Genomic DNA, 26,815 nt, shown 5'->3' with positions numbered 1-26,815 from the left:
GCTTTGGCTTTGGCTGTAGTTTCTGGATTTCTCTGTAAAGAATTGCTCCAGCTGATATCCTTGGGGCTGTTTCTGAATTTATGGTCATTCACATTGTTTTTGGCTTATTGTCTGAGATAATAATTACCTACCCAATAGCAATTTTCATATACTTTAGGATTATGGTGTAGTATTTTATTTTTCTTTTAGTGTCATAAAAATGTATGCAATTAGTTTTATATTTACTGATGCTGTGTGTCACTTTAAACATTTCTCTAGTAATAATGATACATAATGCAATCCAGTTATTTCATCTTTACATCTACTTTTGATGGGAATAGTTCATCAGTATATTCACAATATCTGGTTATGAAGGAGCTAAAACTGTTTATTCAACCTTTGCCATTTTGGATTTCAGTCCAACCTTTATTAGCCAGATTGTGATTGTAGGTATTTATGTTGTTGTCATACAGTTTTTGTATTTAATATACAGTTTCCTAGGCTTCACATTTTGTTCTACAGGGATTACTTATTCTCCCTGATCAGACAGATAATTTTAGTTGCTGGTGCTATAAAGTTACCTCCTGATTGTTGGTGATAATACAATTTATAACGATACCACTGGCCATAGTAATTCTAGTATAGTCATTGGGTATATTGTGCAAATTGTAAGAGATGAGTAGTTAGCAAATACCCTATTTCAGTTTGGATACATTACTATAATCAGTATAATCACCACAGTATATTATTTTGTAGTTACCTTTGTGACTACTCACCCAATTTAAACAATTTTTTTTTTCAGAAATTCCTCAGCTTCTGTTACCCTTTCCCAATTCCTGTCACCTTCAAAGTGTGCTGCTCCCAACTGTCTTTGATATTATCATCACATGCCTAGCCTGTCTACCTGCCACCCTTCCCTCCTGCATTCCTAGCCTAGCAAGTACTGTTTCTTTTTGTCTGTGTCTACCAACGACGCAAAACTACTGCTTTTTGGTAAGACCAAAATTACACTCCTGGAAATGGAAAAAAGAACACATTGACACCGGTGTGTCAGACCCACCATACTTGCTCCGGACACTGCGAGAGGGTTGTACAAGCAATGATCACATGCACGGCACAGCGGACACACCAGGAACCGCGGTGTTGGCCGTTGAATAGCGCTAGCTGCGCATCATTTGTGCACTGCCGCCATCAGTGTCAGCCAGTTTGCCGTGGCATATGGAGCTCCATCGCAGTCTTTAACACTGGTAGCATGCCGCGACAGCGTGGATGTGAACCGTATGTGCAGTTGACGGACTTTGAGCGAGGGCGTATAGTGGGCATGCGGGAGGCCGGGTGGACGTACCGCCGAATTGCTCAACACGTGGGGCGTGAGGTCTCCACAGTACATCGATGTTGTCGCCAGTGGTCGGCAGAAGGTGCACGTGCCCGTCGACCTGGGACCGGACCGCAGCGACGCACGGATGCACACCAAGACCGTAGGATCCTACGCAGTGCCGTAGGGGACCGCACCGCCACTTCCCAGCAAATCAGGGACACTGTTGCTCCTGGGGTATCGGCGAGGACCATTCGCAACCGTCTCCATGAAGCTGGGCTACGGTCCCGCACACCGTTAGGCCGTCTTCCGCTCACGCCCCAACATCGTGCAGCCCGCCTCCAGTGGTGTCCCGACAGGCGTGAATGGAGGGACGAATGGAGACGTGTCGTCTTCAGCGATGAGAGTCGCTTCTGCCTTGGTGCCAATGATGGTCGTACGCGTGTTTGGCGCCGTGCAGGTGAGCGCCACAGTCAGGACTGCATACGACCGAGGCACACAGGGCCAACACCCGGCATCATGGTGTGGGGATCGATCTCCTACACTGGCCGTACACCACTGGTGATCGTCGAGGGGACACTGAATAGTGCACGGTACATCCAAACCGTCATCGAACCCCTCGTTCTACCATTCCTATACCGGCAAGGGAACTTGCTGTTCCAACAGGACAATGCACGTCCGCATGTATCCCGTGCCACCCAACGTGCTCTAGAAGGTGTTAGTCAACTACCCTGGCCAGCAAGATCTCTGGATCTGTCCCCCATTGAGCATGTTTGGGACTGGATGAAGCGTCGTCTCACGCGGTCTGCACGTCCAGCACGAACGCTGGTCCAACTGAGGCGCCAGGTGGAAATGGCATGGCAAGCCGTTCCACAGGACTACATCCAGCATCTCTACGATCGTCTCCATGGGAGAATAGCAGCCTGCATTGCTGCGAAAGGTGGATATACACTGTACTAGTGCCGACATTGTGCATGCTCTGTTGCCTGTGTCTATGTGCCTGTGGTTCTGTCAGTGTGATCATGTGATGTATCTGACCCCAGGAATGTGTCAATAAAGTTTCCCCTTCCTGGGACAATGAATTCACGATGTTCTTATTTCAATTTCCAGGAGTTTATATAACTTGATTCATGCCATAACTCAGATCTATATCAATTAACTTTTTTTGGCTTGCTTTAATGTCCTCCCAATGGCAATAAATAGTTTAGCAAAAATTGAAAAATAACAATGCACTTATGGGCACCATTATCGCCTCTGAACCCTTTGACATCCTTTCACCTACTGTACATCTTTCTCCACTTTTACCACATTTCCTTCCTTCCTTTATTTCTTTGTGTTTAAGATAAAGTGGGAGGTTGTCTCGAGGTGTGGCAGGGGGCAAAAGACATTCCGGAGGGCTGAACGGAAGGCCTCTCCAGTTTGTTTGACGAACTGGTTTCAGGCGCTGTCTCAGGCTGATACTGATCTTCGGCCGGACATGGCTGCTTGTCCTGTTCCAGAGGTTTCCCCTCAGTCTGCAAGATCCGGGCGGTCGCAGAGGGTGGGCTTACTGGTAGTTGGGAGCTCCAACGTCAGGCACGTAATGGGGCCCCTTAGGGATATGGCAGCAAGAGAGGGGAAGAAAACCAATGTGCACTCCGTGTGCATACCGGGGGGAGTCATTCCAGATGTGGAAAGGGTCCTTCCGGATACCATGAAGGGTACAGGGTGCACCCATCTGCAGGTGGTTGCTCATGTCGGCACCAATGATGTGTGTCGCTATGGATCGGAGGAAATCCTCTCTGGCTTCCGGCGGCTATCTGATTTGGTGAAGACTGCCAGTCTCGCTAGCGGGATGAAAGCAGAGCTCACCATCTGCAGCATCGTCGACAGGACTGACTGCGGACCTTTGGTACAGAGCCGAGTGGAGGGTCTGAATCAGAGACTGAGATGGTTCTGGGACCGTGTGGGTTGCAGATTCCTCGACTTGCGGCATAGGGTGGTGGGGTTTCGGGTTCCGCTGGATAGGTCAGGAGTCCACTACACGCAGCAAGCTGCTACACGGGTAGCAGGGGTTGTGTGGCGTGGACTGGGCGGTTTTTTAGGTTAGATGACCTCGGGCAAGTACAGAAAGGGCAACAGCCTCAAAGGGTGTGGGGCAAAGTCAGGACATGCGGGGATCAAGCAGCAATCGGTATTGTCATTGTAAACTGTCAAAGCTGCATTGGTAAAGTACCGGAACTTCAAGCACTGATAGAAAGCACCGAAGCTGAAATCGTTATAGGTACAGAAAGCTGGCTGAAGCCAGAGATAAATTCTGCCGAAATTTTTACAAAGGCACAGGCGTTGTTTAGAAAGGATAGATTGCATGCGACCGGCGGTGGTGTGTTTGTCGCTGTTAGTAGTAGTTTATCCTGTAGTGAAGTAGAAGTGGATAGTTCCTGTGAATTATTATGGGTGGAGGTTACACTCAACAACCGAGCTAGGTTAATAATTGGCTCCTTTTACCGACCTCCCGACTCAGCAGCATTAGTGGCAGAACAACTGAGAGAAAATTTGGAATACATTTCACATAAATTTTCTCAGCATGTTATAGTCTTAGGTGGAGATTTCAATTTACCAGATATAGACTGGGACACTCAGATGCTTAGGACGGGTGGTAGGGACAGAGCATCGAGTGACATTATACTGAGTGCACTATCCGAAAATTACCTCGAGCAATCAAACAGAGAGCCGACTCGTGAAGATAACGTCTTGGATCTACTGATAACAAACAGACCCAAACTTTTCGACTCTGTAAGTGCAGAACAGGGAATCAGTGATCATAAGGCCATTGCAGCATCCCTGAATATGGAAGTTAATAGGAATATAAAAAAAAGGGAGGAAGGTTTATCTGTTTAGCAAGAGTAATAGAAGGCAGATTTCAGACTACCTAACAGATCAAAATGAAAATTTCTGTTCCGACACTGACAATGTTGAGTGTTTATGGAAAAAGTTCAAGGCAATCGTAAAATGCGTTTTAGACAGGCGCGTGCCGAGTAAAACTGTGAGGGACGGGAAAAACCCACCGTGGTACAACAACAAAGTTAGGAAACTACTGCGAAAGCAAAGAGAGCTTCACTCCAAGTTTAAATGCAGCCAAAACCTCTCAGACAAACAGAAGCTAAATGATGTCAAAGTTAGCGTAAGGAGGGCTATGCGTGAAGCGTTCAGTGAATTCGAAAGTAAAATTCTATGTACCGACTTGACAGAAAATCCTAGGAAGTTCTGGTCTTACGTTAAATCAGTAAGTGGCTCGAAACAGCATATCCAGACACTCCGATATAATGATGGCATTGAAACAGAGGATGACACATGTAAAGCTGAAATACTAAACACCTTTTTCCAAAGCTGTTTCACAGAGGAAGACCGCACTGCAGTTCCTTCTCTAAATCCTCACACAAACGAAAAAATGGCTGACATCGAAATAAGTGTCCAAGGAATAGAAAAGCAACTGGAATCACTCAACAAAGGAAAGTCCACTGGACCTGACAGGATACCAATTCGATTCTACACAGAGTACGTGAAAGAACTTGCCCCCCTTCTAACAGCCATGTACCGCAAGTCTCTAGAGGAGCGGAAGGTTCCAAATGATTGGAAAAGAGCACAGATAGTCCCAGTCTTCAAGAAGGGTCGTCGAGCAGATGGGCAAAACTATAGACCTATATCTCTGACATCGATCTGTTGTATAATTTTAGAACATGTTTTTTGCTCGCGTATCATGTCGTTTCTGGAAACCCAGAATCTACCCTGTGGGAATCAACATGGATTCCGGAAACAGCGATCGTGTGAGACCCAACTCGCTTTATTTGTTCATGAGACCCAGAAAATATTAGATACAGGCTCCCAGGTAGATGCTATTTTCCTTGACTTCCGGAAGGCGTTCGATACAGTTCCGAACTGTCGCCTGATAACAAAGTAAGAGCCTACGGAATATCAGACCAGCTGTGTGGCTGGATTGAAGAATTTTTAGCAAGCAGAACACAGCATGTTGTTATCAATGGAGAGACGTCTACAGACGTTAAAGTAACCTCTGGCGTGCCACAGGGGAGGGTTATGGGACCATTACTTTTCACAATATATATAAATGACCTAGTAGATAGTGTCGGAAGTTCCATGCGGCTTTTCGCGGATGATGCTGTAGTATACAGAGAAGTTGCAGCGTTAGAAAATTTTAGCGAAATGCAGGAAGATCTGCAGCAGATAGGCACTCGGTGCAGGGAGTGGCAACTGACCCTGAACGTAGACAAATGTAATGTATTGCAAATACATAGAAAGAAGGATCCTTTATTGTATGATTACATGATAGCAGAACAAACACTGGTAGCAGGTACTTCTGTAAAATATCTGGGAGTATGCGTGCAGAACAATTTGAAGTGGAATGATATTATAAAATTAATTGTTGGTAAGGCGGGTACCAGGTTGAGATTCATTGGGAGAGTCCTTAGAAAATGTAGTCCATCAACAAAGGAGATGGCTTACAAAACACTCGTTCGACCTATACTTGAGTACTGCTCATCAGTGTGGGATCCCTACCAGATCGGGTTGACGGAAGAGATAGAGAAGATCCAAAGAGGAGCGGTGAGTTTCGTCACAGGGTTATTTGGTAACCGTGATAGCGTTACGGAGATGTTTAGCAAACTCAAGTGGCAGACTCTGCAAGAGAGGCGCTCTGCATCGCGGTGCAGCTTGCTCGCCAGGTTTCGAGAGGGTGCGTTTCTGGATGAGGTATCGAATATATTGCTTCCCCCTACTTTAACCTCCCGAGGAGATCACGAATGTAAAATTAGAGAGATTTGAGTGCGCACAGAGGCTTTCAGACAGTCGTTCTTCCCGCGAACCTTACGCGACTGGAACAGAAAAGGGAGGTAATGACAGTGGCACGTAAAGTGCCCTCCGCCACACGCCGTTGGGTGGCTTGCGGAGTATAAATGTAGATGTAGATGTAGATGAAGGTTCAGTCCATTTTTAAAATTTTATATTTGTCTAGTCTATAGATATAAGATAAAAAAGAAAAAAAAAAGAGATTCACCATGAAGGAATAATCCAAATGGGATGAAAACCAGCAGATGTTATGCACATGCACAGCCAAATAAATGATTACAGTATCAGAAAAAAATGGATGATTTAATCAAGAGAAAGAGATTCACAAATTGAGCAACTCAATGACGTATTGACCCACCTATGGCCTTTACGCAGCATTGATCTATAGAGTTGCTAGGTGTCCTTCTGAGGGATATGGCACCAAATTCTGTCCATTTGGTGTGTTAGATCATCAAAATTCTGACTGGTTGGAGGGCACTGCCCATAATGCTCCAAGCATTCTCAACTGCGGAGAGGTCTGGCGACCTCACTGGCCAAGGTAGGATTTGGGAAGCATGAAAACAAGAAGTAGAAACTCTTGCAATATGCAGATGCATATTATCTTGCAGAAATGTAAGCCCAGGATAGTTTGCCACGAAGACAATAAAATGGAATGTTGAATATTGTTGACATACCACTGTGCTTTATGGGTTCTGCAGATGACAACCAAAGGGATCTTGCCATGAAATGAAATGGCACCTAAAACCATCACTCATGGTTTTCAGGCCATATGGTGGGCAACTCTTGTGTTGGTATCCTGTCAGGTCCAGGAGGTATCCAGACATGTCTTTTCTGGTCATCAGGGCTGAGTTCGAAGCGGGACTCATCACTGGAGACAATTTCACTCCTGTCAATGAGATTCAAGGCTGAAGATGTATCTGAGACACTCCACAGCAGTAGAATACCAGTGTGAATGTCAACCACCACATTGCCCATCAGCCAGGAGTGATGACCTCATAGCAGGACCCGATTGGTTGCCATCCACAATACTCTTAAGCATGGCAGTACATCAATGATATTCTATGCCCTGTTTTGTTGCCCTTCATTGCAAACCATGCTGGGTTTACATTTCAGCAAGATAATGGTTGCCCCCACACAGCGAGAGCTTCTACTGGTTGTCTTCATGCTTTCCAAATCCTACCTGGGTCAGCAAGTTTGCCATATCTCTACTCAATTGAGAACTTTTGGAGCATGATGGGCAGTAACCTCCAACTATCTCTGAATTTCGATGATCTAACATACCAACTGGACAGAATTTGGCACAACATTCCAAGACATCCAACAACTTTATCAATCAATGACAAGCTGAATAAGTGCTTGCGTAGGGGTCTGAGATGGACCAACATGTTATTGATTTGCTCAATTTGTGCACCTCTTCCTCTTGAATTAATCATACATTTTTTCTGAAATTATAATCATATATTTTTCTGCACATGTACATCACATCTACAAATTTCTGATCCATTCAGATAATTCCTTCATAGAGCATCTTTTTCTTTTCTTTTTTTTCTTAGAGTGTAGATACCTTCTTGTGATTTTAGTTTCTGTCACATTATCAGTATAATAAGGTACAACCCAAATGCAAGTGAACCTACTGGTGCTAGATATTTTCAAACAGGAATGGCGGCACTATTCTCTAGAATGGAGGGGACAGAAATGACTGTAAATGGGAAATAATTTTTGGAAACAACTCAGGATATACCATATCATTTAACAGCATTTGTCATGTGGGAAACTTGATTAGTTAAATTTTTTTGCTCATGTATATCAGTTTATTGTTGTTGGCTGATGAAACAGTGCAGCAAGGTAAAACTAATAGAAACTCTTAGCTATATTCCTGTTGTTACATAACAATGCTAAGAAACACATGCAAGAGCACTATTTAGTTTTGCTACATTAATTCTACATCCATTAGTTTCAAATAACAAATTTTTGGTGTGAAATTTACCCATTTTCTCTGCTTCTTCTGCAGAAACTGGAGTTCCAGTTAAGCATATTTCCATAGCTTTTGATTTACCAACGGCTCTTGTTAATCTCTGAGTACCACCAGCTCCAGGTATTGTTCCAATTATAATTTCTGGTTGTCCAAAACGAGCTTTATCACCAGCATAAATAATGTCACACATCATTGCCATTTCACATCCTCCACCAAGCTGAAATATTATTTCAGTCTGTTTATTTTTTCTGACTATGTCCTATAACTACAGTTGTTAAAGAAACATTTGCAGTCATTGTAATCCAAACAGAAGGATATAAGATGTTTATCAGTTTGTAAAAGATATAGTATGACATTCTTGATATGATGTCCATTGAGTCTTTCGTGCTCTTTTGATGAAACCCATCAGCGAAAATACAATACTGAGGGTGAAATTTTAATAACATATTGGAGAGCATAAAAAAGTGATATAAACTGATCTCTTCAGTAATTTCTTCATGCAGCCCTGATGAACTCAATATGACTGATAACCAGGTCTACTCCCTTTATCACCCAACTAATAATTAAATGAAACTCTATGGTTCTGGAGATGTTTTCAAGTCTCAGACATCTATGATGTATACAAACAGACTTAAGCTACATATGAAAACTTCTACCAAGGCTGGGATTTGAACTCCTGCTCACTAGGCAGATTTGCTAACCACAATGACACCCTTGATTAAAGCACATATGCCTCGGTTTCAGGCAGGCTGCACCATTTTGTTCAATGCTGAGGTGCTATTCCAAAACAGGTGGAGAGCCTCCGCAATGCTATTCATGTTTAGGAGGAGTACTAAGAGGGCTGCAGCATGAATGGGAATTTTGATTGTGAAGGTAAGTGTGCTAGGGTAGTCCATGCAGTAGTGCAAAGCCATTGTGCCAGGGTGGCATAGTGACAAGCACATCTGCCTAGTGAACAGGAGACCTGGGTTCATATCCCAGCCTTGATAAAAATATTCATTCTTCACTTTAGTTTGCATATATACATTAATAATGTTTAATATATTTAATTTTATTCATGCAAAATTTGATTGGTCTCATCCTTATATTGCCTCATAAGAAATCTACCATGACATTTATGTATTATGTCATATGCAATTGCTTATAATAGTGACCTGAGTCATATCAATGATTACTATGCTAAAATTACTTATTCAATGTTGAGGATCCAATCTCCTGGTTATTTACAGATAAACTGTTGTAAATATCTGATTTCATTGAGTGAGCTGATCCATAGGATATCACGTTGGATAACAAAGTGAAGAGTCCTTATGCTAGCAAAAAGATGACAATGATAACAATGATATTTTATTTTTTCTGGGTAAACTTCAACTCTCTGCCATTATAAAATTCTGTATTTTGGAAAGTTTATTCCCAAAGCAAATTCATTAAAAAAAGAAATGAGAGGCACATTTCAAATGTGATCATGTTTTTCTTGAATATGATCCAATAAAAGGCCATCAAAAAAATTGCAAGCACAAACAAAAATTCAAATTGGATGATTGACAATAGAAGCTTTATAAAATAGCTGACTTCATAGGGATGTCAGAAGAAAGGCAGTACATGCACTACATTTTACAAAAAGGATTGACTAAACAGATGCACAGTTTGACATTTGTTGAATGCTGACCAAAGTCAAATGTGAAAAAAGTTGCAGCAAAGCTTGGATCATTTTAAAAAGAATCCAACAGAGTTTTTGAACTATTTTGTGATTGTGGATGTGGTGTAGTCCCACTGCACCATGCCACAAATCATATGGCAAGCAAAGCAGCAGGTGGAAGCCAGGGATCCTGGGTTAAAAATAAAGTGAAGTCAATTTCATTTGCCAAAAAGTATGTGATCAGTATTTTTTAGGATGCAGAGGGGATTCTTGTCATTGATCAGCTTGAAAAGCATAAAACAGTAGTTAATGAATAATTCATATGTTTAATGGCTTAATTGAATGAAAATGTCTAAGAAGAGACCTACACTGCAAAATGGGACAAAAGCGTCATTTATTAGGATAGTGCACCTGCTAACATAGATCCTTTGGTTGTGGGAAACTGAGGCATTTGAAGTAAATATTATTAGAGCATTTACTCTAGTCTATAGATCTGGTGCCTGTTGACTTCTCTCTTCTGTCACATCTAAAGGAATTTGTTGGAAAACATTTTGCACCCAGTGAAGAATTTATGGCACCTGCAGACAAATATTTTACAGATCTTCAAGAATTACACTTCAGGAGTGAATGTAGTCAATGGAAAGATGGTGGAGGAGTGAATTTACCCAGTAGGGAACTACATTTTAAAAAATGCATTTTTTAATCTCAATTTCCAGGCTTCAGTGACTGTCATAATTTTCACCTCACCATCATAGGAAGGTACATCTACTGTTTCATCTCATTCCATATCCAAATTTGGATTAAAACTAAATTAAGGTGTCAATTGTTTCCAGCATTTTAGGTCAAGAACAGAACCAAAATTATGAAAAATGTTTGAGTTATGACATAGTAATTTCTGCCCATCTTTCAAGATCAGAATCAAGTGTAAACATCACTTATACCAACAACATGACAATACATTCCTTACAAATTAGATATATGTGTTAAGTTGTGAAGCAGAAACTGCTTTAAAAGAAAGAGACTTTACTGAGTATGACATTATCATCTAAAATTAAAAATGGGGGCTATGATGGTCAGTACACAGCTACTATAAAGACAAACATGGACTTACAAAACAATGAATCAGAAAAATCTTACCGCATATCCATTTACTGCTGCTATCACAGGTTTGGTGCAGTGTGAAATTCTTTTCCACTCCCCAAATAAGCTTCCCCGCATGACAACAGAATATGTTTGGTCCAGCATTTCTTTTATGTCAGCACCTGTTTGAAAGTTCACATAAAATTTTGAGGTGAGAAATAGAAATAATTCTAAAAATATAAAATAGCAATTATTTACCTTAAAATATATTTAGGGCAATAAAAGCAGAAAATACTATAGTAACATTTTTCATTGGTCTTAGGCAAAGATGTAAGAGTATGGTCACAATAGCACTATTTATAATGTGTTTTTACTATGATTTAGAGAAATTGTCTATGATGGCTCTCTCTGTCTTTTAATATATAATTTACTTGTTCCTCGTCCCTGGAGGCTCCCCTTCATTTGGGATTTATGAAACATGACATGTAAATGAATTAAGAAGGTAAACTATTTTCCCTCTTTCTCAAATGTGTCAGATCAGCTCACGCTCTTTAGTGGTAATAGGGAATCAAACATAGCTAATAATAATGTGCATATATGTGAGTGAGAATGGGGGAGGGAGTGGGTCACAAGTAAGATAATGCGAGATGTGTGGATATGTATGCCCTCTGAGGAACACAAATTCAAAAGAACTACATTATTTCACTCCCTTTTTACATATTCATCAGCTGCTCATTATATGATAAACAGTTGTCTTTACTATTAAACAATGGAAGGGAGTCAAAGGTGAACAAAAAACATCAGTATTTTAACCAAAAAAGCTAAAATTATAAAAACATACAGTAATATGTACCAAAATCAAACAAAAAAGGAAAATATAAAATATTAGCAAAATTGTAAACCAGGATGGCATGTATCAATATTATGAAAAGAATAGTTGCTACGCACCATATAGTGGAAATGCCAAGTTGCAGATAGGCACAACAAACAGACTGTCGGAGAATGAGCTTTCACTCAACACGGCCTTTGTTGAAAATAGACAACAAACACACACACTCACACACACACATGGCTACAGTCTCTGGCAGCTGAAACTGCAGCAAGAATAGACTAGTCTCTTACTATGAAATAAGTATTTTTAGGGAATCTGTTTCTAATGTCATGTAAGGTATTTTTGCCTAGAAGCCAATTTGGTACATTTATAATCAGTAAATTTATATAAGATTCTAAACTGATATTATGTAATCAGTTCACCAACCTCTTACAACACAGCAGATATTTGTTAGAGGAATACCCTAAATTTAAGGATGAATAAAAAGTAGCATCATATTTTCCATTTTGCTGTTTTTGATATGAAATAGGCAAATTACTTTTTGTGATTAGCATTAATGAAGCAAACCTTGTCTATTGTAAATAAGAATAAAATATTTATATTTCATTTATATTCATTAACAACAGAGATAGCTATTGTGCTTCAAATTGCTTCACAGTTACTAACCTGCAGCAAATGCTTTTTCATTCCCTGTGATGATGATAGCCCCAATTTTATCATCCTTCTCAAATTCAGCAATAGCTTTATCCATTTCCAATATTAAATCAGTACATAAAGCATTCAGTGCTTTTGGCCTATTCAGCTGGACTAGACCAACATTTTTCTTTTCACCTAAAGTGTCAGTTAATATGTACTGGTATGATGCACCTGAAACAAATTAGAAGAATGTAAATGTTCCACATTTGATTTCATTGCATATTTCAAGCTGATGTAATCTCTTGTTTAATACAACAGAAAACAACATATTCTTTGAAATGTACATAACATTTTCAAAATTCTATGGTAGCCAAAGGAGCTTCAAAATAATTTTCATCACATGTAAATATGAGAGAGAAAGAGAGAGAGAGAAGCTACTTTAGTATGTATCATATACACACATAAAAAATATTTTTGCACCACACCGGTTCCCAGAACTCCTGATGATAGACATTGACTGTGGATATTGTATCAAAGACACAGTCCCTTTGACTGTTCAGAGCTATCGCTAAACCCATCCAATGATGTAAACAACCGTGCATGAGCATCGCCTATTAGACGGAGGGGGTCCGACAGGCGATCAGTTCCAGTCATTCCACCGGGAAGGAGGTACACAGGTCATGTTGTCTGTTGTTCATCCATGCCTAGACAGTCAGTCCCATGGTTCAATTGCATCTGCATTATTACTTTGTGCAGGAAGAGCTCTCGCAAAGGGAAATGTCCAGGCATCTTGGAGTGAATCAAAGCAATGTTGTTCGGACATGGAGGAGATACAGAGAGCCAGGAACTGTCAATGACATGCCTCGCTCAGGCCACCCAAGGGCTATTACTGCAGTGGATGACTACCACCTACAGATTATGACTCAAAAGAACTCCGACAGCAACACCACCATGTTGAATAATGCTTTTCATGCAGCCACAGGATGTCATGTTATGACTCAAACTGCATGAAATAGGCTGCATGATGTGCAGCTTCACTCCCAATGTCCATGGTGAGGTCTATCTTTGCAACCATGACACCATGCAGCACAGTACACACGGGCCCAACAACATGCCAAATGGTCCACTCAGGATTGGCATCAAATTCTCTTCAACGATGAGTGTCGCATATGCCTTCAGACAGACGATTGTCTGAGACGTGTTTGGAGGCAACCTGCTCAGGCTGAACACCTTAGACACACTGTCCAGTGAGTGCAGCAAGATGGAGGTTCCCTGCTGTTTTGGGGTGGCATTATGTGGGGCCGATGTATGCCGCTGATGGTCACAGAAGGTGCCGTACTGGCTGTATGATACATGAATGCCATCCTCTGACTGATAGTGCAACCATATCGGCAACATATTGGCGAGGCATTCATCTTCATGGATGACAATTCGCACCTCCATCACGCACATCTTGTGAATGACTTCCTTTAGGATAATGACATCGCTCGACTAGAGTGGCCAGCATGTTCTCCAGACATGAACCATATCAAATATATGTGGAATAGATTGAAAAGTGCTGTTTATGGATGACATGACCCACCGAGCACTCTGAGGGATCTATACTGAATCACCATTGAGGAGTGGACAATCTGGACCAACAGTGCCTTGCTGAACTTGTGGATAGTATGCGACAATGAATACAGGAATGCATCAATGCAAGAGGACGTGCTAATGGGTATTAGAGATAGCAGTGTGTACAGCAATCTGGGCCACCACCTCTAAAGATCTTGCTGTATGGTGGTACAACATGCAATGTATGGTTTTCATGAGCAATAAAAAGGGTGGAAATTTTGTTAATGTTGACCACTATTCCAATTTTCAGTACAGGTTCCGGAACTCTCAGAACTGAGATGATGCAAAACTTTTTTTTATGTGTGTATATGGTTATTTTAATGTGTATTTACAATTCATCTCCTAGCCCCTCAGGGTGTGCTACTGCTCGTGTTAAGCTGATGACACTGGATCATTGGGGCTCATCTGTGAAGGGTAGAGATGATGTGATATCATCAGCAGGTAGCTATGGGTTGGGTTGGGTTGTTTGGGGAAGGAGACCAGACAGCGAGATCACTGGTCTCATCAGATAAGGGAAGGACGGGGAAGGAAGTCGGCCGTGCCCTTTCAAAGGGACCATCCCGGCATTTGCCTCGAGCAATTTAGGGAAATCACAGAAAACCTAAATCAGGATGGCTGGACATGGGATTGAACCGTCGTCCTCCTGAGTGCGAGTCCAGTGTGCTAGCCACTGTGCCACCTCGCTCGGTCTGGTGGCTATAACAAATCCATTGTGGGACATGATCTGTCCGTCTCCATTTCTAGAAGCATGTTATAGTGACGCGAACTGAGGTAACAAAAGTCATGAGATCCCTCCTAATATTGTGTCAAGCCACTTTTGTCATAATGCAGCAACTTGATGTGGCTTGTACTCAGCTAGTCATTAGTTACCCTGCATAAATTTTGAACCATACTGCCTCTATAGCCATCCATAATTACAAAAGATTTGCCAGTGCAGGATTTTGTGCATGAATTGAACTACTGAGTGTACCAATATTCTGAGAAGGAAAGTTGCTACTCACCATATAGCAGAGATGCTGAGTCACAGACAGGCACAACAAAGCTTTTGGCCATTAAGGCCTTCATCAAAAATAGACACACACACACACACACACACACACACACACACACACACACACACACACATGCACTCTCTCTCATGCAAATGCAACTCACACACCACTGAAACCACAGTGGTTTCAGTTGCCTGAGACTGCAGTCGTGTGTGTGTGTGTGTGTGTGTGTGTGTGTGTGTGTGTGTGTGTTGACAAAGGCCTTAATGGCTGAAAGCTTTCATTGTGAGATTCTTTTTGTTGTTACTATCTGTGACTCAGCATCTCCCCTATATAGTGAGCAGCAGCTTCCCTCCTAATAATACCATTACATTACATCCTGGAATTTCCTATTGAATGTGCCTGATAGATGTTTAATGGGATTCACTTCATGTGATCTGGTTGGCAAAATCATTCATTCAAATCATCTAGAATGTTCTTCAAACCAATCGCAGATTTGTGGTCTTCTGACATCCTTACTTGAGAACATGATGTCTTTAAATGCAAATGGTCTCCAAGTAGCCAAACATAACCATTTCTGGTCAGTGATTAGTTCAGTTGCACCAGAGGACCAAGTCTATTCCATGTAAACACAACCCACATCATTGTGGAGCCAACACCAGCTTTCACAGCGCCTTGTTGACAATGTGGATCAATGGCTTTGTGGGGTCTGTGCCACATTTGAACCCTACCATCAGCTCTAATCAACTAAAATCTGGACTCATGTGACCAGGCCACCATTTTTCAGTCATCTAGCGTCCAGCCGATATGCTCATGAGCCCAGAAGAAGTGCTGCAGGTGATGATGTACTGTTAACAAATGCACCCACATCAATCATCTGCTGCCATAGGCTATTAATGCCAAATTTTGCCACACTATCCTAACAGGTATGTTCATTGTATGTCCCACATTGATTTCACTGGTTATTTCAGGCAGTGTTGCTTGGCTATTAGCACTGACAACTCTATGCAAATGCTGCTGCTCTTGGTCATTAAATGAAGGCCATCAGCCGCTGCGTTGTTTGTAGTGAGAGGTAATTCCTGAAACTTGGTATTCTCAGGATACTCTTGACACTGTGGATCTTGGAATATTGAATTCCCCAACAATTTCCAAAATGGAATGTCATTTGCATCTAGCTCCAACTACCATTCCATGACCAAAGTCTGTTAATACCCATTGTGTGTCCATAATCATGTTCAAAACCTTTTCACATGAATCACCTGAGTACAAAAGCTCCACCAATGCACTGCCCTTTTATACTTGGTGTAGGCAATACTACCACCATCTGTATATATGCATTTCACTATACCATGACTTTTGTCACCTCAGTGTAATGCCTGTTGGCTTTTGTCTTGGGCTCTTCAGCTGAAGTTTGTTTAGCAGTGTTGTGGTGACCTGGCTACTTACATTCTGGGCAGCCAATCCTGAATACAGAAAAAAACAGTGACATCTGGCTAATATGGCACCACACAATTCCTTGACAATGATCACTTATATTGCATCTTGTAGCTTTAGCACAGTGTCAGCTATCCGTATGACCTGATGGCAACATCAACAGTCATTGCGTCCTGTGAGCATAATGGTTGCAACCCTCAAGAATGCAGATATCAGCTGTCAATGTAAAGGACTCTGTGTACATCAATGCAGGTTATATGGGCCAGACTCAAGAGTTCAGAATCCTATTTCATCTCCTGGAGTGTGTAATGCTACCATTCAATAATTTTTGAAAAATCTTAATGATAATCTTTAACATAAACTGAATTTTGAAAACAACAGGTGATTTAATTGCTAGAAATTGTTAGTACACATCATCAAGAGACAAAGACATCAAATGGTAAAGTACAATTGAGATAAATTTTTAGCTGATTAATATTTTTATGTGGGAAGTGTAACTGCAATATTTGTCTAGGTACTTTGTTTGTATTGTAGTAAACAGAAAACTTTTTGCACATTCTTATGTTTATTAAATGCAGTTTATGAAAAGAGATCAGAACAACTGATAATGACTAACATAGAGTTACATGGAGTTACAGCAACTGGTGCTACTCACACTCAGAATTGTTAGTCATTGCCAACGAACTATAAATAACATACAAAAATTACAAATTTCATAGTATTATTATAACAAATGCATAATTCAGCTTTTAATTACCTGTTATAAATATTCACAAGTCTTACTACAGAGTCAGGTTTTAAAAATGAAATAATAGTTTTTACATTATTGGAAATTTGGTAAAAATACATTTCAAATATGAAAATTACTGAAATTGCTTTTGTAAACAGTCATGCCAAATTAATTTTAATTTACATTTTTAATTGCATTAGTAGTTTTGGTAAGGTACTAATATTATCACTAAATCTCAGACAAATGCTGAGCAGGTTATTACACTGAGATATTTGATAAATGCTTCATACATTTTTCTAAGCAAGTTATAGGTTACGTTGTGTTCTCAATTGTTCCAAACAGTAATTTTGTGTAAAATAATAATATTATTGCATCCAGCAGTATACTTTTTAAGTATAATAACATTTGTAAGCTGATAAAACATTGAAATTATGAATGATAAATAGTTATCAGTAATTTCAAATATTGCCATTCCTGTGACCTATGTATCTGGTTGTTCATTAATCTAAGGGATGGTATTGTACACTAGTCTGACATATTATAAATGCCTCGCACATCTACATCTTGAAAATCAAGCTGTGCCATTTGACGATGGATGGAACAGAATTAATGTCCTCAAGTCAATGCACAAACCTGTAAATCTGGCCATCAGTCAGAAACTTTTACCCAATGTGTGTGTGGGTTTTGAGTAGGATGTGTTGGACATTTGACAAGTGACTGTTCTTACAATGATCTTATTCATTACTGCTAAATGGACTTATTTATTTGCAGTTATTAGCAAGTTATTTGTTTCTCCATATCAGGATGATGCTCAATCCACAACTGTTGTTCAATTAACGAAAATCCATTCCAGATGCTTTTTTAGAGCTTCATTAAGTTCATATAACACATTATCATGTGCATCTGAAACTGTTTCAGTTAGACTTGATAAGGGCCTAATATAAAGGCTGAAACTGGTCACGTGACTTTCATAAACTTCTAAAAAGCAGATGGAGTGGCTTTTTATTAATTATTTACAAGTCTTTTGATCTGTGACTTTCTCTACCACCCCTTAGGAGATTAGTAAAAGCCCAGACCAGAGAATTATGGGAATGATGACCTGGTCTCTTTTGCTTGATAAGATTGCCTTGATAAATCTTCGAAAGATGACAGAAGGAGAAGAAGTTCTTGGGGCCTGATTGCCATGGGTGGAGCTTGGAACATTACAGTAACTCAGTGCCAACACCTGACAATGTTGCCACTGTTTATGTAGACATCTATAAAAGTAAACAAAATGCATTTGTGCTCTGTAACAAGGTGTAAGGAAAACACTTAGAGGTAGTCTGGAAAATTATGGACAGTATAAATAAGTTGTTATGATGATTCTTACTCTGCTTAGGAACTATTATTTTGACCTTCAGATATGAGCTTTGTTTTAATCCATGTGCTGCATAGTGCAATGTCACTGCACAGAGGCCATATGTTGATACATCTGTTTGGGGAACCTTGTGTGAAGTCTTTGAGGTAATGTTTCAGCTGAGTCAAGTCCTTTTCACACTGTACAGTACAAACAAATGATGCATTGACTTTACAGAACTCATTGAGAAGCTCTGTGTTTGTGATGTCATCCAGGAGCAATATCAGGTAATGGTACATCTTTCTGAGCACAGATTGTAATCTAATGATGTTGCAAACTATCAGGAGATACTGGGTGGCTTTCAGATAAGAAGCTGCTGGTCATGCCTTCTTCTCACTGAGTAAATTTCCCACATACTCAGTTTCTGGTTGAATGAGCTGACACTTCTATACGCTTGCAACATAGGCCTGTCTGTTGCAAGTGCTGTCAATTTGTGCCACTGTATCACATAAATTCATGTTACAGATGATTGAAATGATTGTATACGTCCCCTCCACCCGTCCCCTCAGCCCTATTTTAAAAATCCAGTGGAAGTAACTACTGAAACCACCATCATAATGGACATAATCAGATCAGTCACAGTTGTTCACATGCATGGTTTCAGTTGTAATTTCCTTTGGATTTGCAAAGTATGATATCATATACCATGGTTCCCATCAATTAAAAAGTGAATTTATATTGTCCTACAGCACAAATTGATGGTGCATAAGACTGACATTTACGTTGAAATTCCATTAACACTTAATAAAGAAAGACATAATGTACCAACTGTGGGCATTTTATCAAGAGGAACCTCATACAATGGTAAAGGCATATAGAAGCTATAGCAGAGATGACTGAAAAACAATTTCCTCACAAGCCAGTTTAAATGAGAGTCTATAATGTTGGTATGATCTAAATGGGATCTTCATCACCACAGATTTTTGGGATTTGTCAATAGTAATTGGAAAATTTACTTCTGTAAGATCTGTCTTTGAAAAACAAAGACTACCTGTCAGGTAACTTTTCTCGACACGTTGACAAGCATGTATTGATGACAGAGTAAGAATGACTGATTTCATGAAGCCATCATGGATTAACAAGTAGCCTTTGGACTCATGAACCACAATGATGGAGCCTTCATAAGTGCCAGGTACCGAACTACTGCTTTGAATTGGAATGCTGCATGCCAGCCTTGTGCAGAGCAGTAAAACAGATTAAATTTTCAAAGTCCAAGAGTGATGCTATCTCACTACATTATGGCAATGTTGACACGAAGCAGCCATGATGAAAATGTTTCACCACCAAGACTAGGTCAGGGCAAAACACAACATTGGCATTTCTGGTGAACTAGGTAGCAGACTTCAGCAGAATATTGTGGGTCAGAGCAGTGAAACAGGGTTACCTTCATTATGTGATAAAAGAAAGACTAAGGTGAGCATGAAAGAAGTAAAACTACTGACACCTTCATAATAGCAAGCCCTACACAGTCATGACAAATGATGTTGGTAAATATTAGCCACTAATTGGCTCCATGAATACCCCCGCAGTTTAGCTCATAAGGCAATTGGTCAGACGGATCAAAGGCACACATGACATTTGCACTCAATTCCATGACTGCAATGAAGTGATGTTTGGCACAAGTCTGTTGCAGATTTCAGCATGCTACAGACAACAACAGCTGCTAATGGGAGAAATGGATACCTCACCATAATCATCAGTTGCACAGTTCATCACCACAGTCTGCCTCTGTCACAGATGGGAGGACCTAGAGGTTTTTTGTGCCCACCAGGATCAGGACACAAGTATTCCTGACATTCTGATGAACTGGATAGAGTCTGTGTGGATGGCACACCAATATCGTTGAACTCCATGACTACACGGCAACCCTCATCACAGTATGATAGATTACAAAGAAGGGTGGTGAGTGGGTGGGTACAGAGCACGTCCCAAGTCACCATGCGTAAGTTCAATACATGTGCCACTGCCACTCTCTGCCACGGCATCAAGGTACAGCTGGTGCCAGGGTCACCGCAAGCAGCACACCACCAGTGGAGCAGCTGCCTGGAATGAAATGTGTGTGGTGTCAGCTGTCTTGAGCGGGCTGAAGGCCACTTATGGAACAATTCCTCTGCAGGCATTGGCAGGTGATGCTAACCATGAGTCAAGATTCTACCTGTAATTTTATTGAAATAAATAACTCATTCTGAACCTTCTTTCACTGCACCTACCTCCGACCACAGGTCACTACCACCCTTCCGAGGATTATGCCCTCCCAATAGTTACCTCTTGCAAAAGTGGTGTCAGAAGTGCCCATGCTTCTGACACTTTCAGTATCTACATCAGAAGGCCCTGCAATGCATTTTGTACAGAGCCAAAACAGCAGTTACAACAATTGTGGAGCGAGTCACCGAAAAGCTTTGTTTCTCACACAAGTATGTTGTAGAGATGATCATGTCCAGAATAAGACACAGTGAGTTCAGAGTTACTTGTTGCAGAACCTAATATCTCAGTTTAAGAGGAATTATAGTAAAGTGTATTTTTTACAGGTAGATTGCAAAATTTGTAATTTGTCTAGATACAGAGCACCTTGAGATAGGTTTACTCCTGTAATATATTCCAATTACAGTATGGCCATGCAAAAGAGAGCTTTATTAAGTGTCATTTGGTGGTGATGAAATGAAGTAATAAGTAAATTTTGATATTCATTATAGTTTATATTGTTTGTTGTGTAGAAGGCTTACTGGGATAGAAAAGGGAAATGCACAAATATGGCACAAATGGAAGCACCTACTACAGCAGACATGGTACCAGCTCTGACAGAACAGGTTAAATCATTAAAAGGAGAGAATGAGCAAACAGCGCAACAGCTATGTAATCAAATGGAAGATTCTATACAATCAGGTCCTAGTGAAGTTAAATCAATATTGGCAGTACCTTCCCCATCAATGTATACTGTAGAAGCTAGTCTTATTTCCCTTTTTTCTGGCAAAACATCAGAGGATGTCACTATTTTTATCCAGAACATGTTATCTTCAGCCAGCTTGTGCAACTGATCTGAACAAACATCACTGCAGATGGCCAAATTGCACATGTCAGGTGAGGTTAAGATGTACATCACATACCATGAGGTTTTGAGAAAAGTGCCAACATTTACAGAGTTACTAAATGGCTTAAAGCATTGCTTCAGAAAACAAAATAGTGCTTGTTTCTTTCAAGAAAAGTTAAGTAATTTGAGAGAATTGCCAAATGAGACTATCGAAGCATTTTTGTACAGGATACAGAAGACAAATGCCAAAACTTATGAGTTGACTGACGAACCAGAGGCTGATGTAGTTTATTGAGAGAGGCTGAGGATAGTGTTCTGGATGTGTTCCTAAAAGAGTTTCTTCAGAATTTTCTCAAATAGTGAGAATGGATAATCCACAAGATGTAGCCACAAGTGCTGCAAGTAGCCAATTGTCTGCAAGAGAATATTTATCTTGATAGTATGGTAGGAGAGCTAATAAATTCCTCATAGAACGTAGAAACGAAGTTAAAATAGATGTGCCCTTTTTTTCCTCACGTGTTGGACAAATTGATAAGTCTGGATACTGAGCAGGAACTTTATCTACCAATTTGTTAGCCTCATCATTCATCTGAATTCAGTCTGTGCCGTGAGCTCTGGAGGTATTTTGACGTCTCAGGTTAAATGTCTCACCCAACATTTTATTCAGTAATTATGGGAATTTTGTAAGGCCATTTTTCGCAAAACGCAAAGCGTGTTAGATAATACAAGCACCGTGATCAACAATGAAACAACTGAGCTGCTGGGTTTAAATCAGAGGTGTCTAACCCACAAGCCGCATAGCGGCCGAGATCAAGTGTCATTGAGCCCGAAGAAAGGAGCATCTATCACACGATCCGTAAAACAAAAAAAAATCATAGAATTCCATTTATGTAAAGTCACGATAAACAAAATTTTCCTCCTGTCACACGAAGCTATTCTCTCATTGGTCCATTCCGTTCTTTCTTTTTTGCTCAGCGGTTATTGTTAGTGTTTATTATATACTCGCCTTCTTCCAATGTGGTCCAAGTGCACTAAAAGATCTTACACTCTTGCTTTAATTGTTTTATATGTTAAGCTGAAACGGTGACAATAACAATTATCTCATAAAAGCAGACTAATGACAGTGCGAAAAAATATGCAATAGTGTGTCGAATGATTGTTAATCAAACGTGTTTATGGAACTTCAGCCAGACATGAATACACAGTCTCTCTTCCACCGACAGGAAACGAACGTTTGTATTTATGACTACGGCGGGGCGGAATAAGTTTACAGTTGATTTGCGGAACTGTCCATGTGGCATTTGCTAGATGAAAAGAACTGTTAAACCAGCGGAATATGAACAGCCAACTCTATAATATGAACAACTAATTCTGCCAAACGTGCAAGAGGCCTTAACCTGCTAGAAATGCAACTCTTATTTTCGTCATCTTAATCAAGGTACCGGTACACCGTAATGACCGTCGTAAAAAAATATTTTTTTCTTTTCCCCCAAACCCACATAAACGCAAACTTATCGAGAGAGAGATTTTTTAACATAAGCGTTTATATTATACAAATTATACAGATCTGAGATTAAAGAAGTGCGATTGTTCTGAAAATTAAAAAAAAATCGTGGATAAATATTGAAGAATAACAGCAATGCTTTGGTTTCTTTAAAATATTGGTTTTCTTTCATTCAGATATAGGGATGTCACCAAAATGCACGGGAATATAGCTGGAGAATAGGAACAATTTTAAATTCATATGTTAATGCTTCTAGATCATATACTCGTCAAATTGATGATAATGGTACACATATTGTAAATTAGAAAGCTCATTTTGAAAATTTGTTTAACAGTCACATCTCCGAAAGATCTACCGCACGTGTCTCTGTAGAAACGCTTCTGTAACATTTTCTGCTTCAAATTATTGGAAATACATATAATGAAGTTACATAACCGAGTAGGCCCCTATTCTTATCGCGTGTAGGCTGACATAGCGAGTTTTTCTCTGATTGGTTACGCAACTTCCTAGCGACGTTTGCTTTAAGAGCACTCCGCAACGTAATCGCCTGTAACAGCAGACGGGCCTACGTGTGATTGCGCAAGACGATGACAAAACAGTGTTGCTTGGGCACACATGTCTGATACATACTGCTCATACATTTCTGCGCCGTCAGTAAGGATCCTCTGCTCCTGACATGTCCTGCCTGGAACAAGAGCCGAGATATTTTAAGTGCGAGAACCATTTCGGCTAAGTCCGCTTGTGACCACTGCAAAGTGAAATCTGTGCTCCGCTGTATTCACTCCGTAAATATACCTTGTAGCGTTATCACTTACAGGTTGCTCCGCACGTTCCTCGGACAAAGTCCATATTCTCGCACGTTTTGCAGAAGATCCAGTCATGGCTGTGAAAGGAGGTCAAAATCTGGTCTTAACGCTCCACCGACTAGAATGTAGGCCTACGTCTGCTAACTTCGGCGAATATCATCGGTGAAAACGACGGTACCATGAATCACATGCAAGTTAGAAATAACTCATTAGAATAAGTTAATTACGAGCGGAAAAAGATTACAGACAAAAGGCAAGGGCGTGGTTTAGCAAATGGTAATATACTGTGGTGCACGGTCCACATAATAATAATAATAAACAATAAATAATAATAATAATAATACTTTATTGAACATCGAATGATGCACTGCATATGTACAAAAGCAGGAAACGTTACAATTCGCGAGACATAATGCGTTCTTCTGAACATTAACATAAGATAAGATTACAAATAAATGGTTTGTTGCTATTTACAATTTTTTTTCCAAGCACTTATTATCCATGAGTAATGATCTCGTTGCCGACTGTACGCCGAGGAGAAAACGGAAAAGCAAAAAACAGGACACTCTTTTTACTAAATGACAACCAGGAACTTAAGCAGCTGACATACACGGATGAGAGACGCTATTTGAAAGTTGTACAACAGGGGTGTACAGACTTGCAAGTATTGTAGGCCTAAACCGCTCACTGTGACTATGAAAGGACCACAAATTGAAAAATAATGTGTCGTGAGACAACGTATTATTATTCCGAACTGTGATCCCCAATGTCAGCTAGACTCACTAGAGTCGGCTCGAAAGACCACATCATTTGTGAAGAACATTCTAGGGAACAGAGATTAGCTTGTTGGCAAAAATCAGGATGCTTCCACAAAAATAGACAGAAGTTGCAACAGCATACAGAACATTCAGGCACAAAAGTAACATAGAAAGACCACTGCAGCAGGGATAAAGCTTAAAATAAATCACCTAGCCATATTAAAGCAATACAAAATATTATCCACTCTACCACATCTCTTAAAGTGTATTTTCTAAACAAGTGCTCTTACACCGTAAATTAATTTTCAATGGCGTACATTGTGGTGTGCTAGAGTCTGTCCAATTGTTATTGATGCCGACATTTTAAATACAGCACTTTGTACTCACTTTGTGTTTACGTGTAAAGTAGTGACATTTTAGTTCTAAAATTGCTAAGATATACTGTATATTTTTTAAAAAAGTTTGATTTTCGCAACTCACTATTGCGAACATGTATTAATAAAGTCGTCAGGAAATAAGTACCCACAGTATCATTATCACTTGATTTGTAATATATCTTACTACTCCTGCGTTCATAAAAAGATGAAAGAGGAGCATTAAAATAAAATGGTATACTATACTATAGAGCAGCCTGCTCATCTATGGAGTTACAGGAAGTGCTTACTTTGCGTTCATGTGACATTGTTAAAAAATGTGCCACAGTTTTATTTTATTTTTATTTATTTATTTATTTTTTGGCCTGGTTTGATTACGTCCTCCGTCTGTCCCTACATCATGCCAATATCTCCACCCCTACACATATACATAAGCAAACACACTGAATAATCTGTTCGATATTCATTTGACCTCTCAAATCTGCGTATGTTACAGGACGATTTTAAAAAGGAAGAACACATGTAAAGTGTATAATGAAGAGGTACCAGAAGCATTAGACGAGAAAATAAATCACTGCAGTGCCTTTAACAGAAGAAGAGACAGTTTAGTGAAATCTACAGGGTCCAGCAGAATGAGTAGTAGGATCTGGGTCACGTAGGACGGCGTCGTTGCTGCGCATGCGCGGAATAAGTATGCTCCCGCGGCATTGATAATAATAATAATAATAATAATAATAATAATAACAATAATTTTATTGTCATTCGGCCATTACAGCAATAGACAACGTCATATACATACTAAAATACAATTAATAGCTTGAAAGAAACAACAGGTTTGTTGTTAACATTATAGTATTATATTACAGTTGATAAATTCTCTTATGTCATAGAATGGGTGGAGGACTAGCCAGTCATGAATTGTTTGTTTGAATAATTTTACAGGTAATTCTTGAACAGATTGAGGAAGATTATTAAATAATTTGTACCCCATGATTTTGTAGCTGTTCAGTGACTTTGACAATCTGTGGTAAGGAATATAGAGGCACCTATTCCTTCCTGTATTGTGGCTCTGTACATTTTCTCTGGTTTTTGTTTCTGGTAATTTCTTCTTCGTATAAATTAGAACATAGTATATGTACAAGTTTATAACAGTCATGCTTTTTTGTTTACAGAACAATTGTTTACAGTGTGCCTTACGAGGTGCATTCAAGTTCTAAGGCCTCCGATTTTTTTTCTAATTAACTACTCACCCGAAATCGATGAAACTAGCGTTACTTCTCAACGTAATCGCCCTGCAGACGTACACATTTTTCACAACGCTGACGCCATGATTCCATGGCAGCGGCGAAGGCTTCTTTAAGAGTCTGTTTTGACCACTGGAAAATCGCTGAGGCAATAGCAGCACGGCTGGTGAATGTGCGGCCACGGAGAGTGTCTTTCGTTGTTGGAAAAAGCCAAAAGTCACTAGGAGCCAGGTCAGGTGAGTAGGGAGCATGAGGAATCACTTCAAAGTTGTTATCACGAAGAAACTGTTGCATAACGTTAGCTCGATGTGCGGGTGCGTTGTCTTGGTGAAACAGCACACGCGCAGCCCTTCCCAGACGTTTTTGTTGCAGTGCAGGAAGGAATTGGTTCTTCAAAACATTTTCGTAGGATGCACCTGTTACCGTAGTGCCCTTTGGAACGCGATGGGTAAGGATTACGCCCTCGCTGTCCCAGAACATGGACACCATCATTTTTTCAGCACTGGCAGTTATCCGAAATTTTTTTGGTGGCCGTGAATCTGTGTGCTTCCATTGAGCTGACTGGCGCTTTGTTTCTGGATTGAAAAATGGCATCCACGTCTCATCCATTGTCACAACTGACAAAAAGAAAGTCCCA

General features: G+C 40.2%; 1 protein-coding gene across 3 annotated transcripts in view; it reads right to left on the bottom strand.

The window, feature by feature from the left end:
- The window catches only part of LOC126455667 (probable enoyl-CoA hydratase, mitochondrial), a 55,585-nt gene that overhangs the window by 20,443 nt on the left and 8,327 nt on the right, over nucleotides 1-26,815 (bottom strand). For 2 of the 3 annotated variants that reach the window (XM_050091436.1, XM_050091437.1), the window contains exons 2-4: nucleotides 12,329-12,529; nucleotides 10,888-11,012; nucleotides 8,124-8,328 (exon numbers count right to left, since the gene is read on the bottom strand). In XM_050091436.1, the coding sequence (XP_049947393.1) occupies nucleotides 8,124-8,328; nucleotides 10,888-11,012; nucleotides 12,329-12,413 (415 nt within the window). In that variant the 5' untranslated portion in view covers nucleotides 12,414-12,529. Of the gene's footprint in view, nucleotides 1-8,123; nucleotides 8,329-10,887; nucleotides 11,013-12,328; nucleotides 12,530-23,626; nucleotides 23,815-26,815 lie in introns of those variants that run through there. The other variant, XM_050091434.1, reaches the window with a different exon arrangement.

This window comes from Schistocerca serialis, chromosome 2 (assembly GCF_023864345.2).
Source record: "Schistocerca serialis cubense isolate TAMUIC-IGC-003099 chromosome 2, iqSchSeri2.2, whole genome shotgun sequence".
NCBI classification, from domain to species: Eukaryota; Metazoa; Arthropoda; class Insecta; order Orthoptera; family Acrididae; genus Schistocerca; species Schistocerca serialis.
Note: the sequence above shows the minus strand (reverse complement) of the source record. Positions and strands in the feature narration are given on the sequence as shown.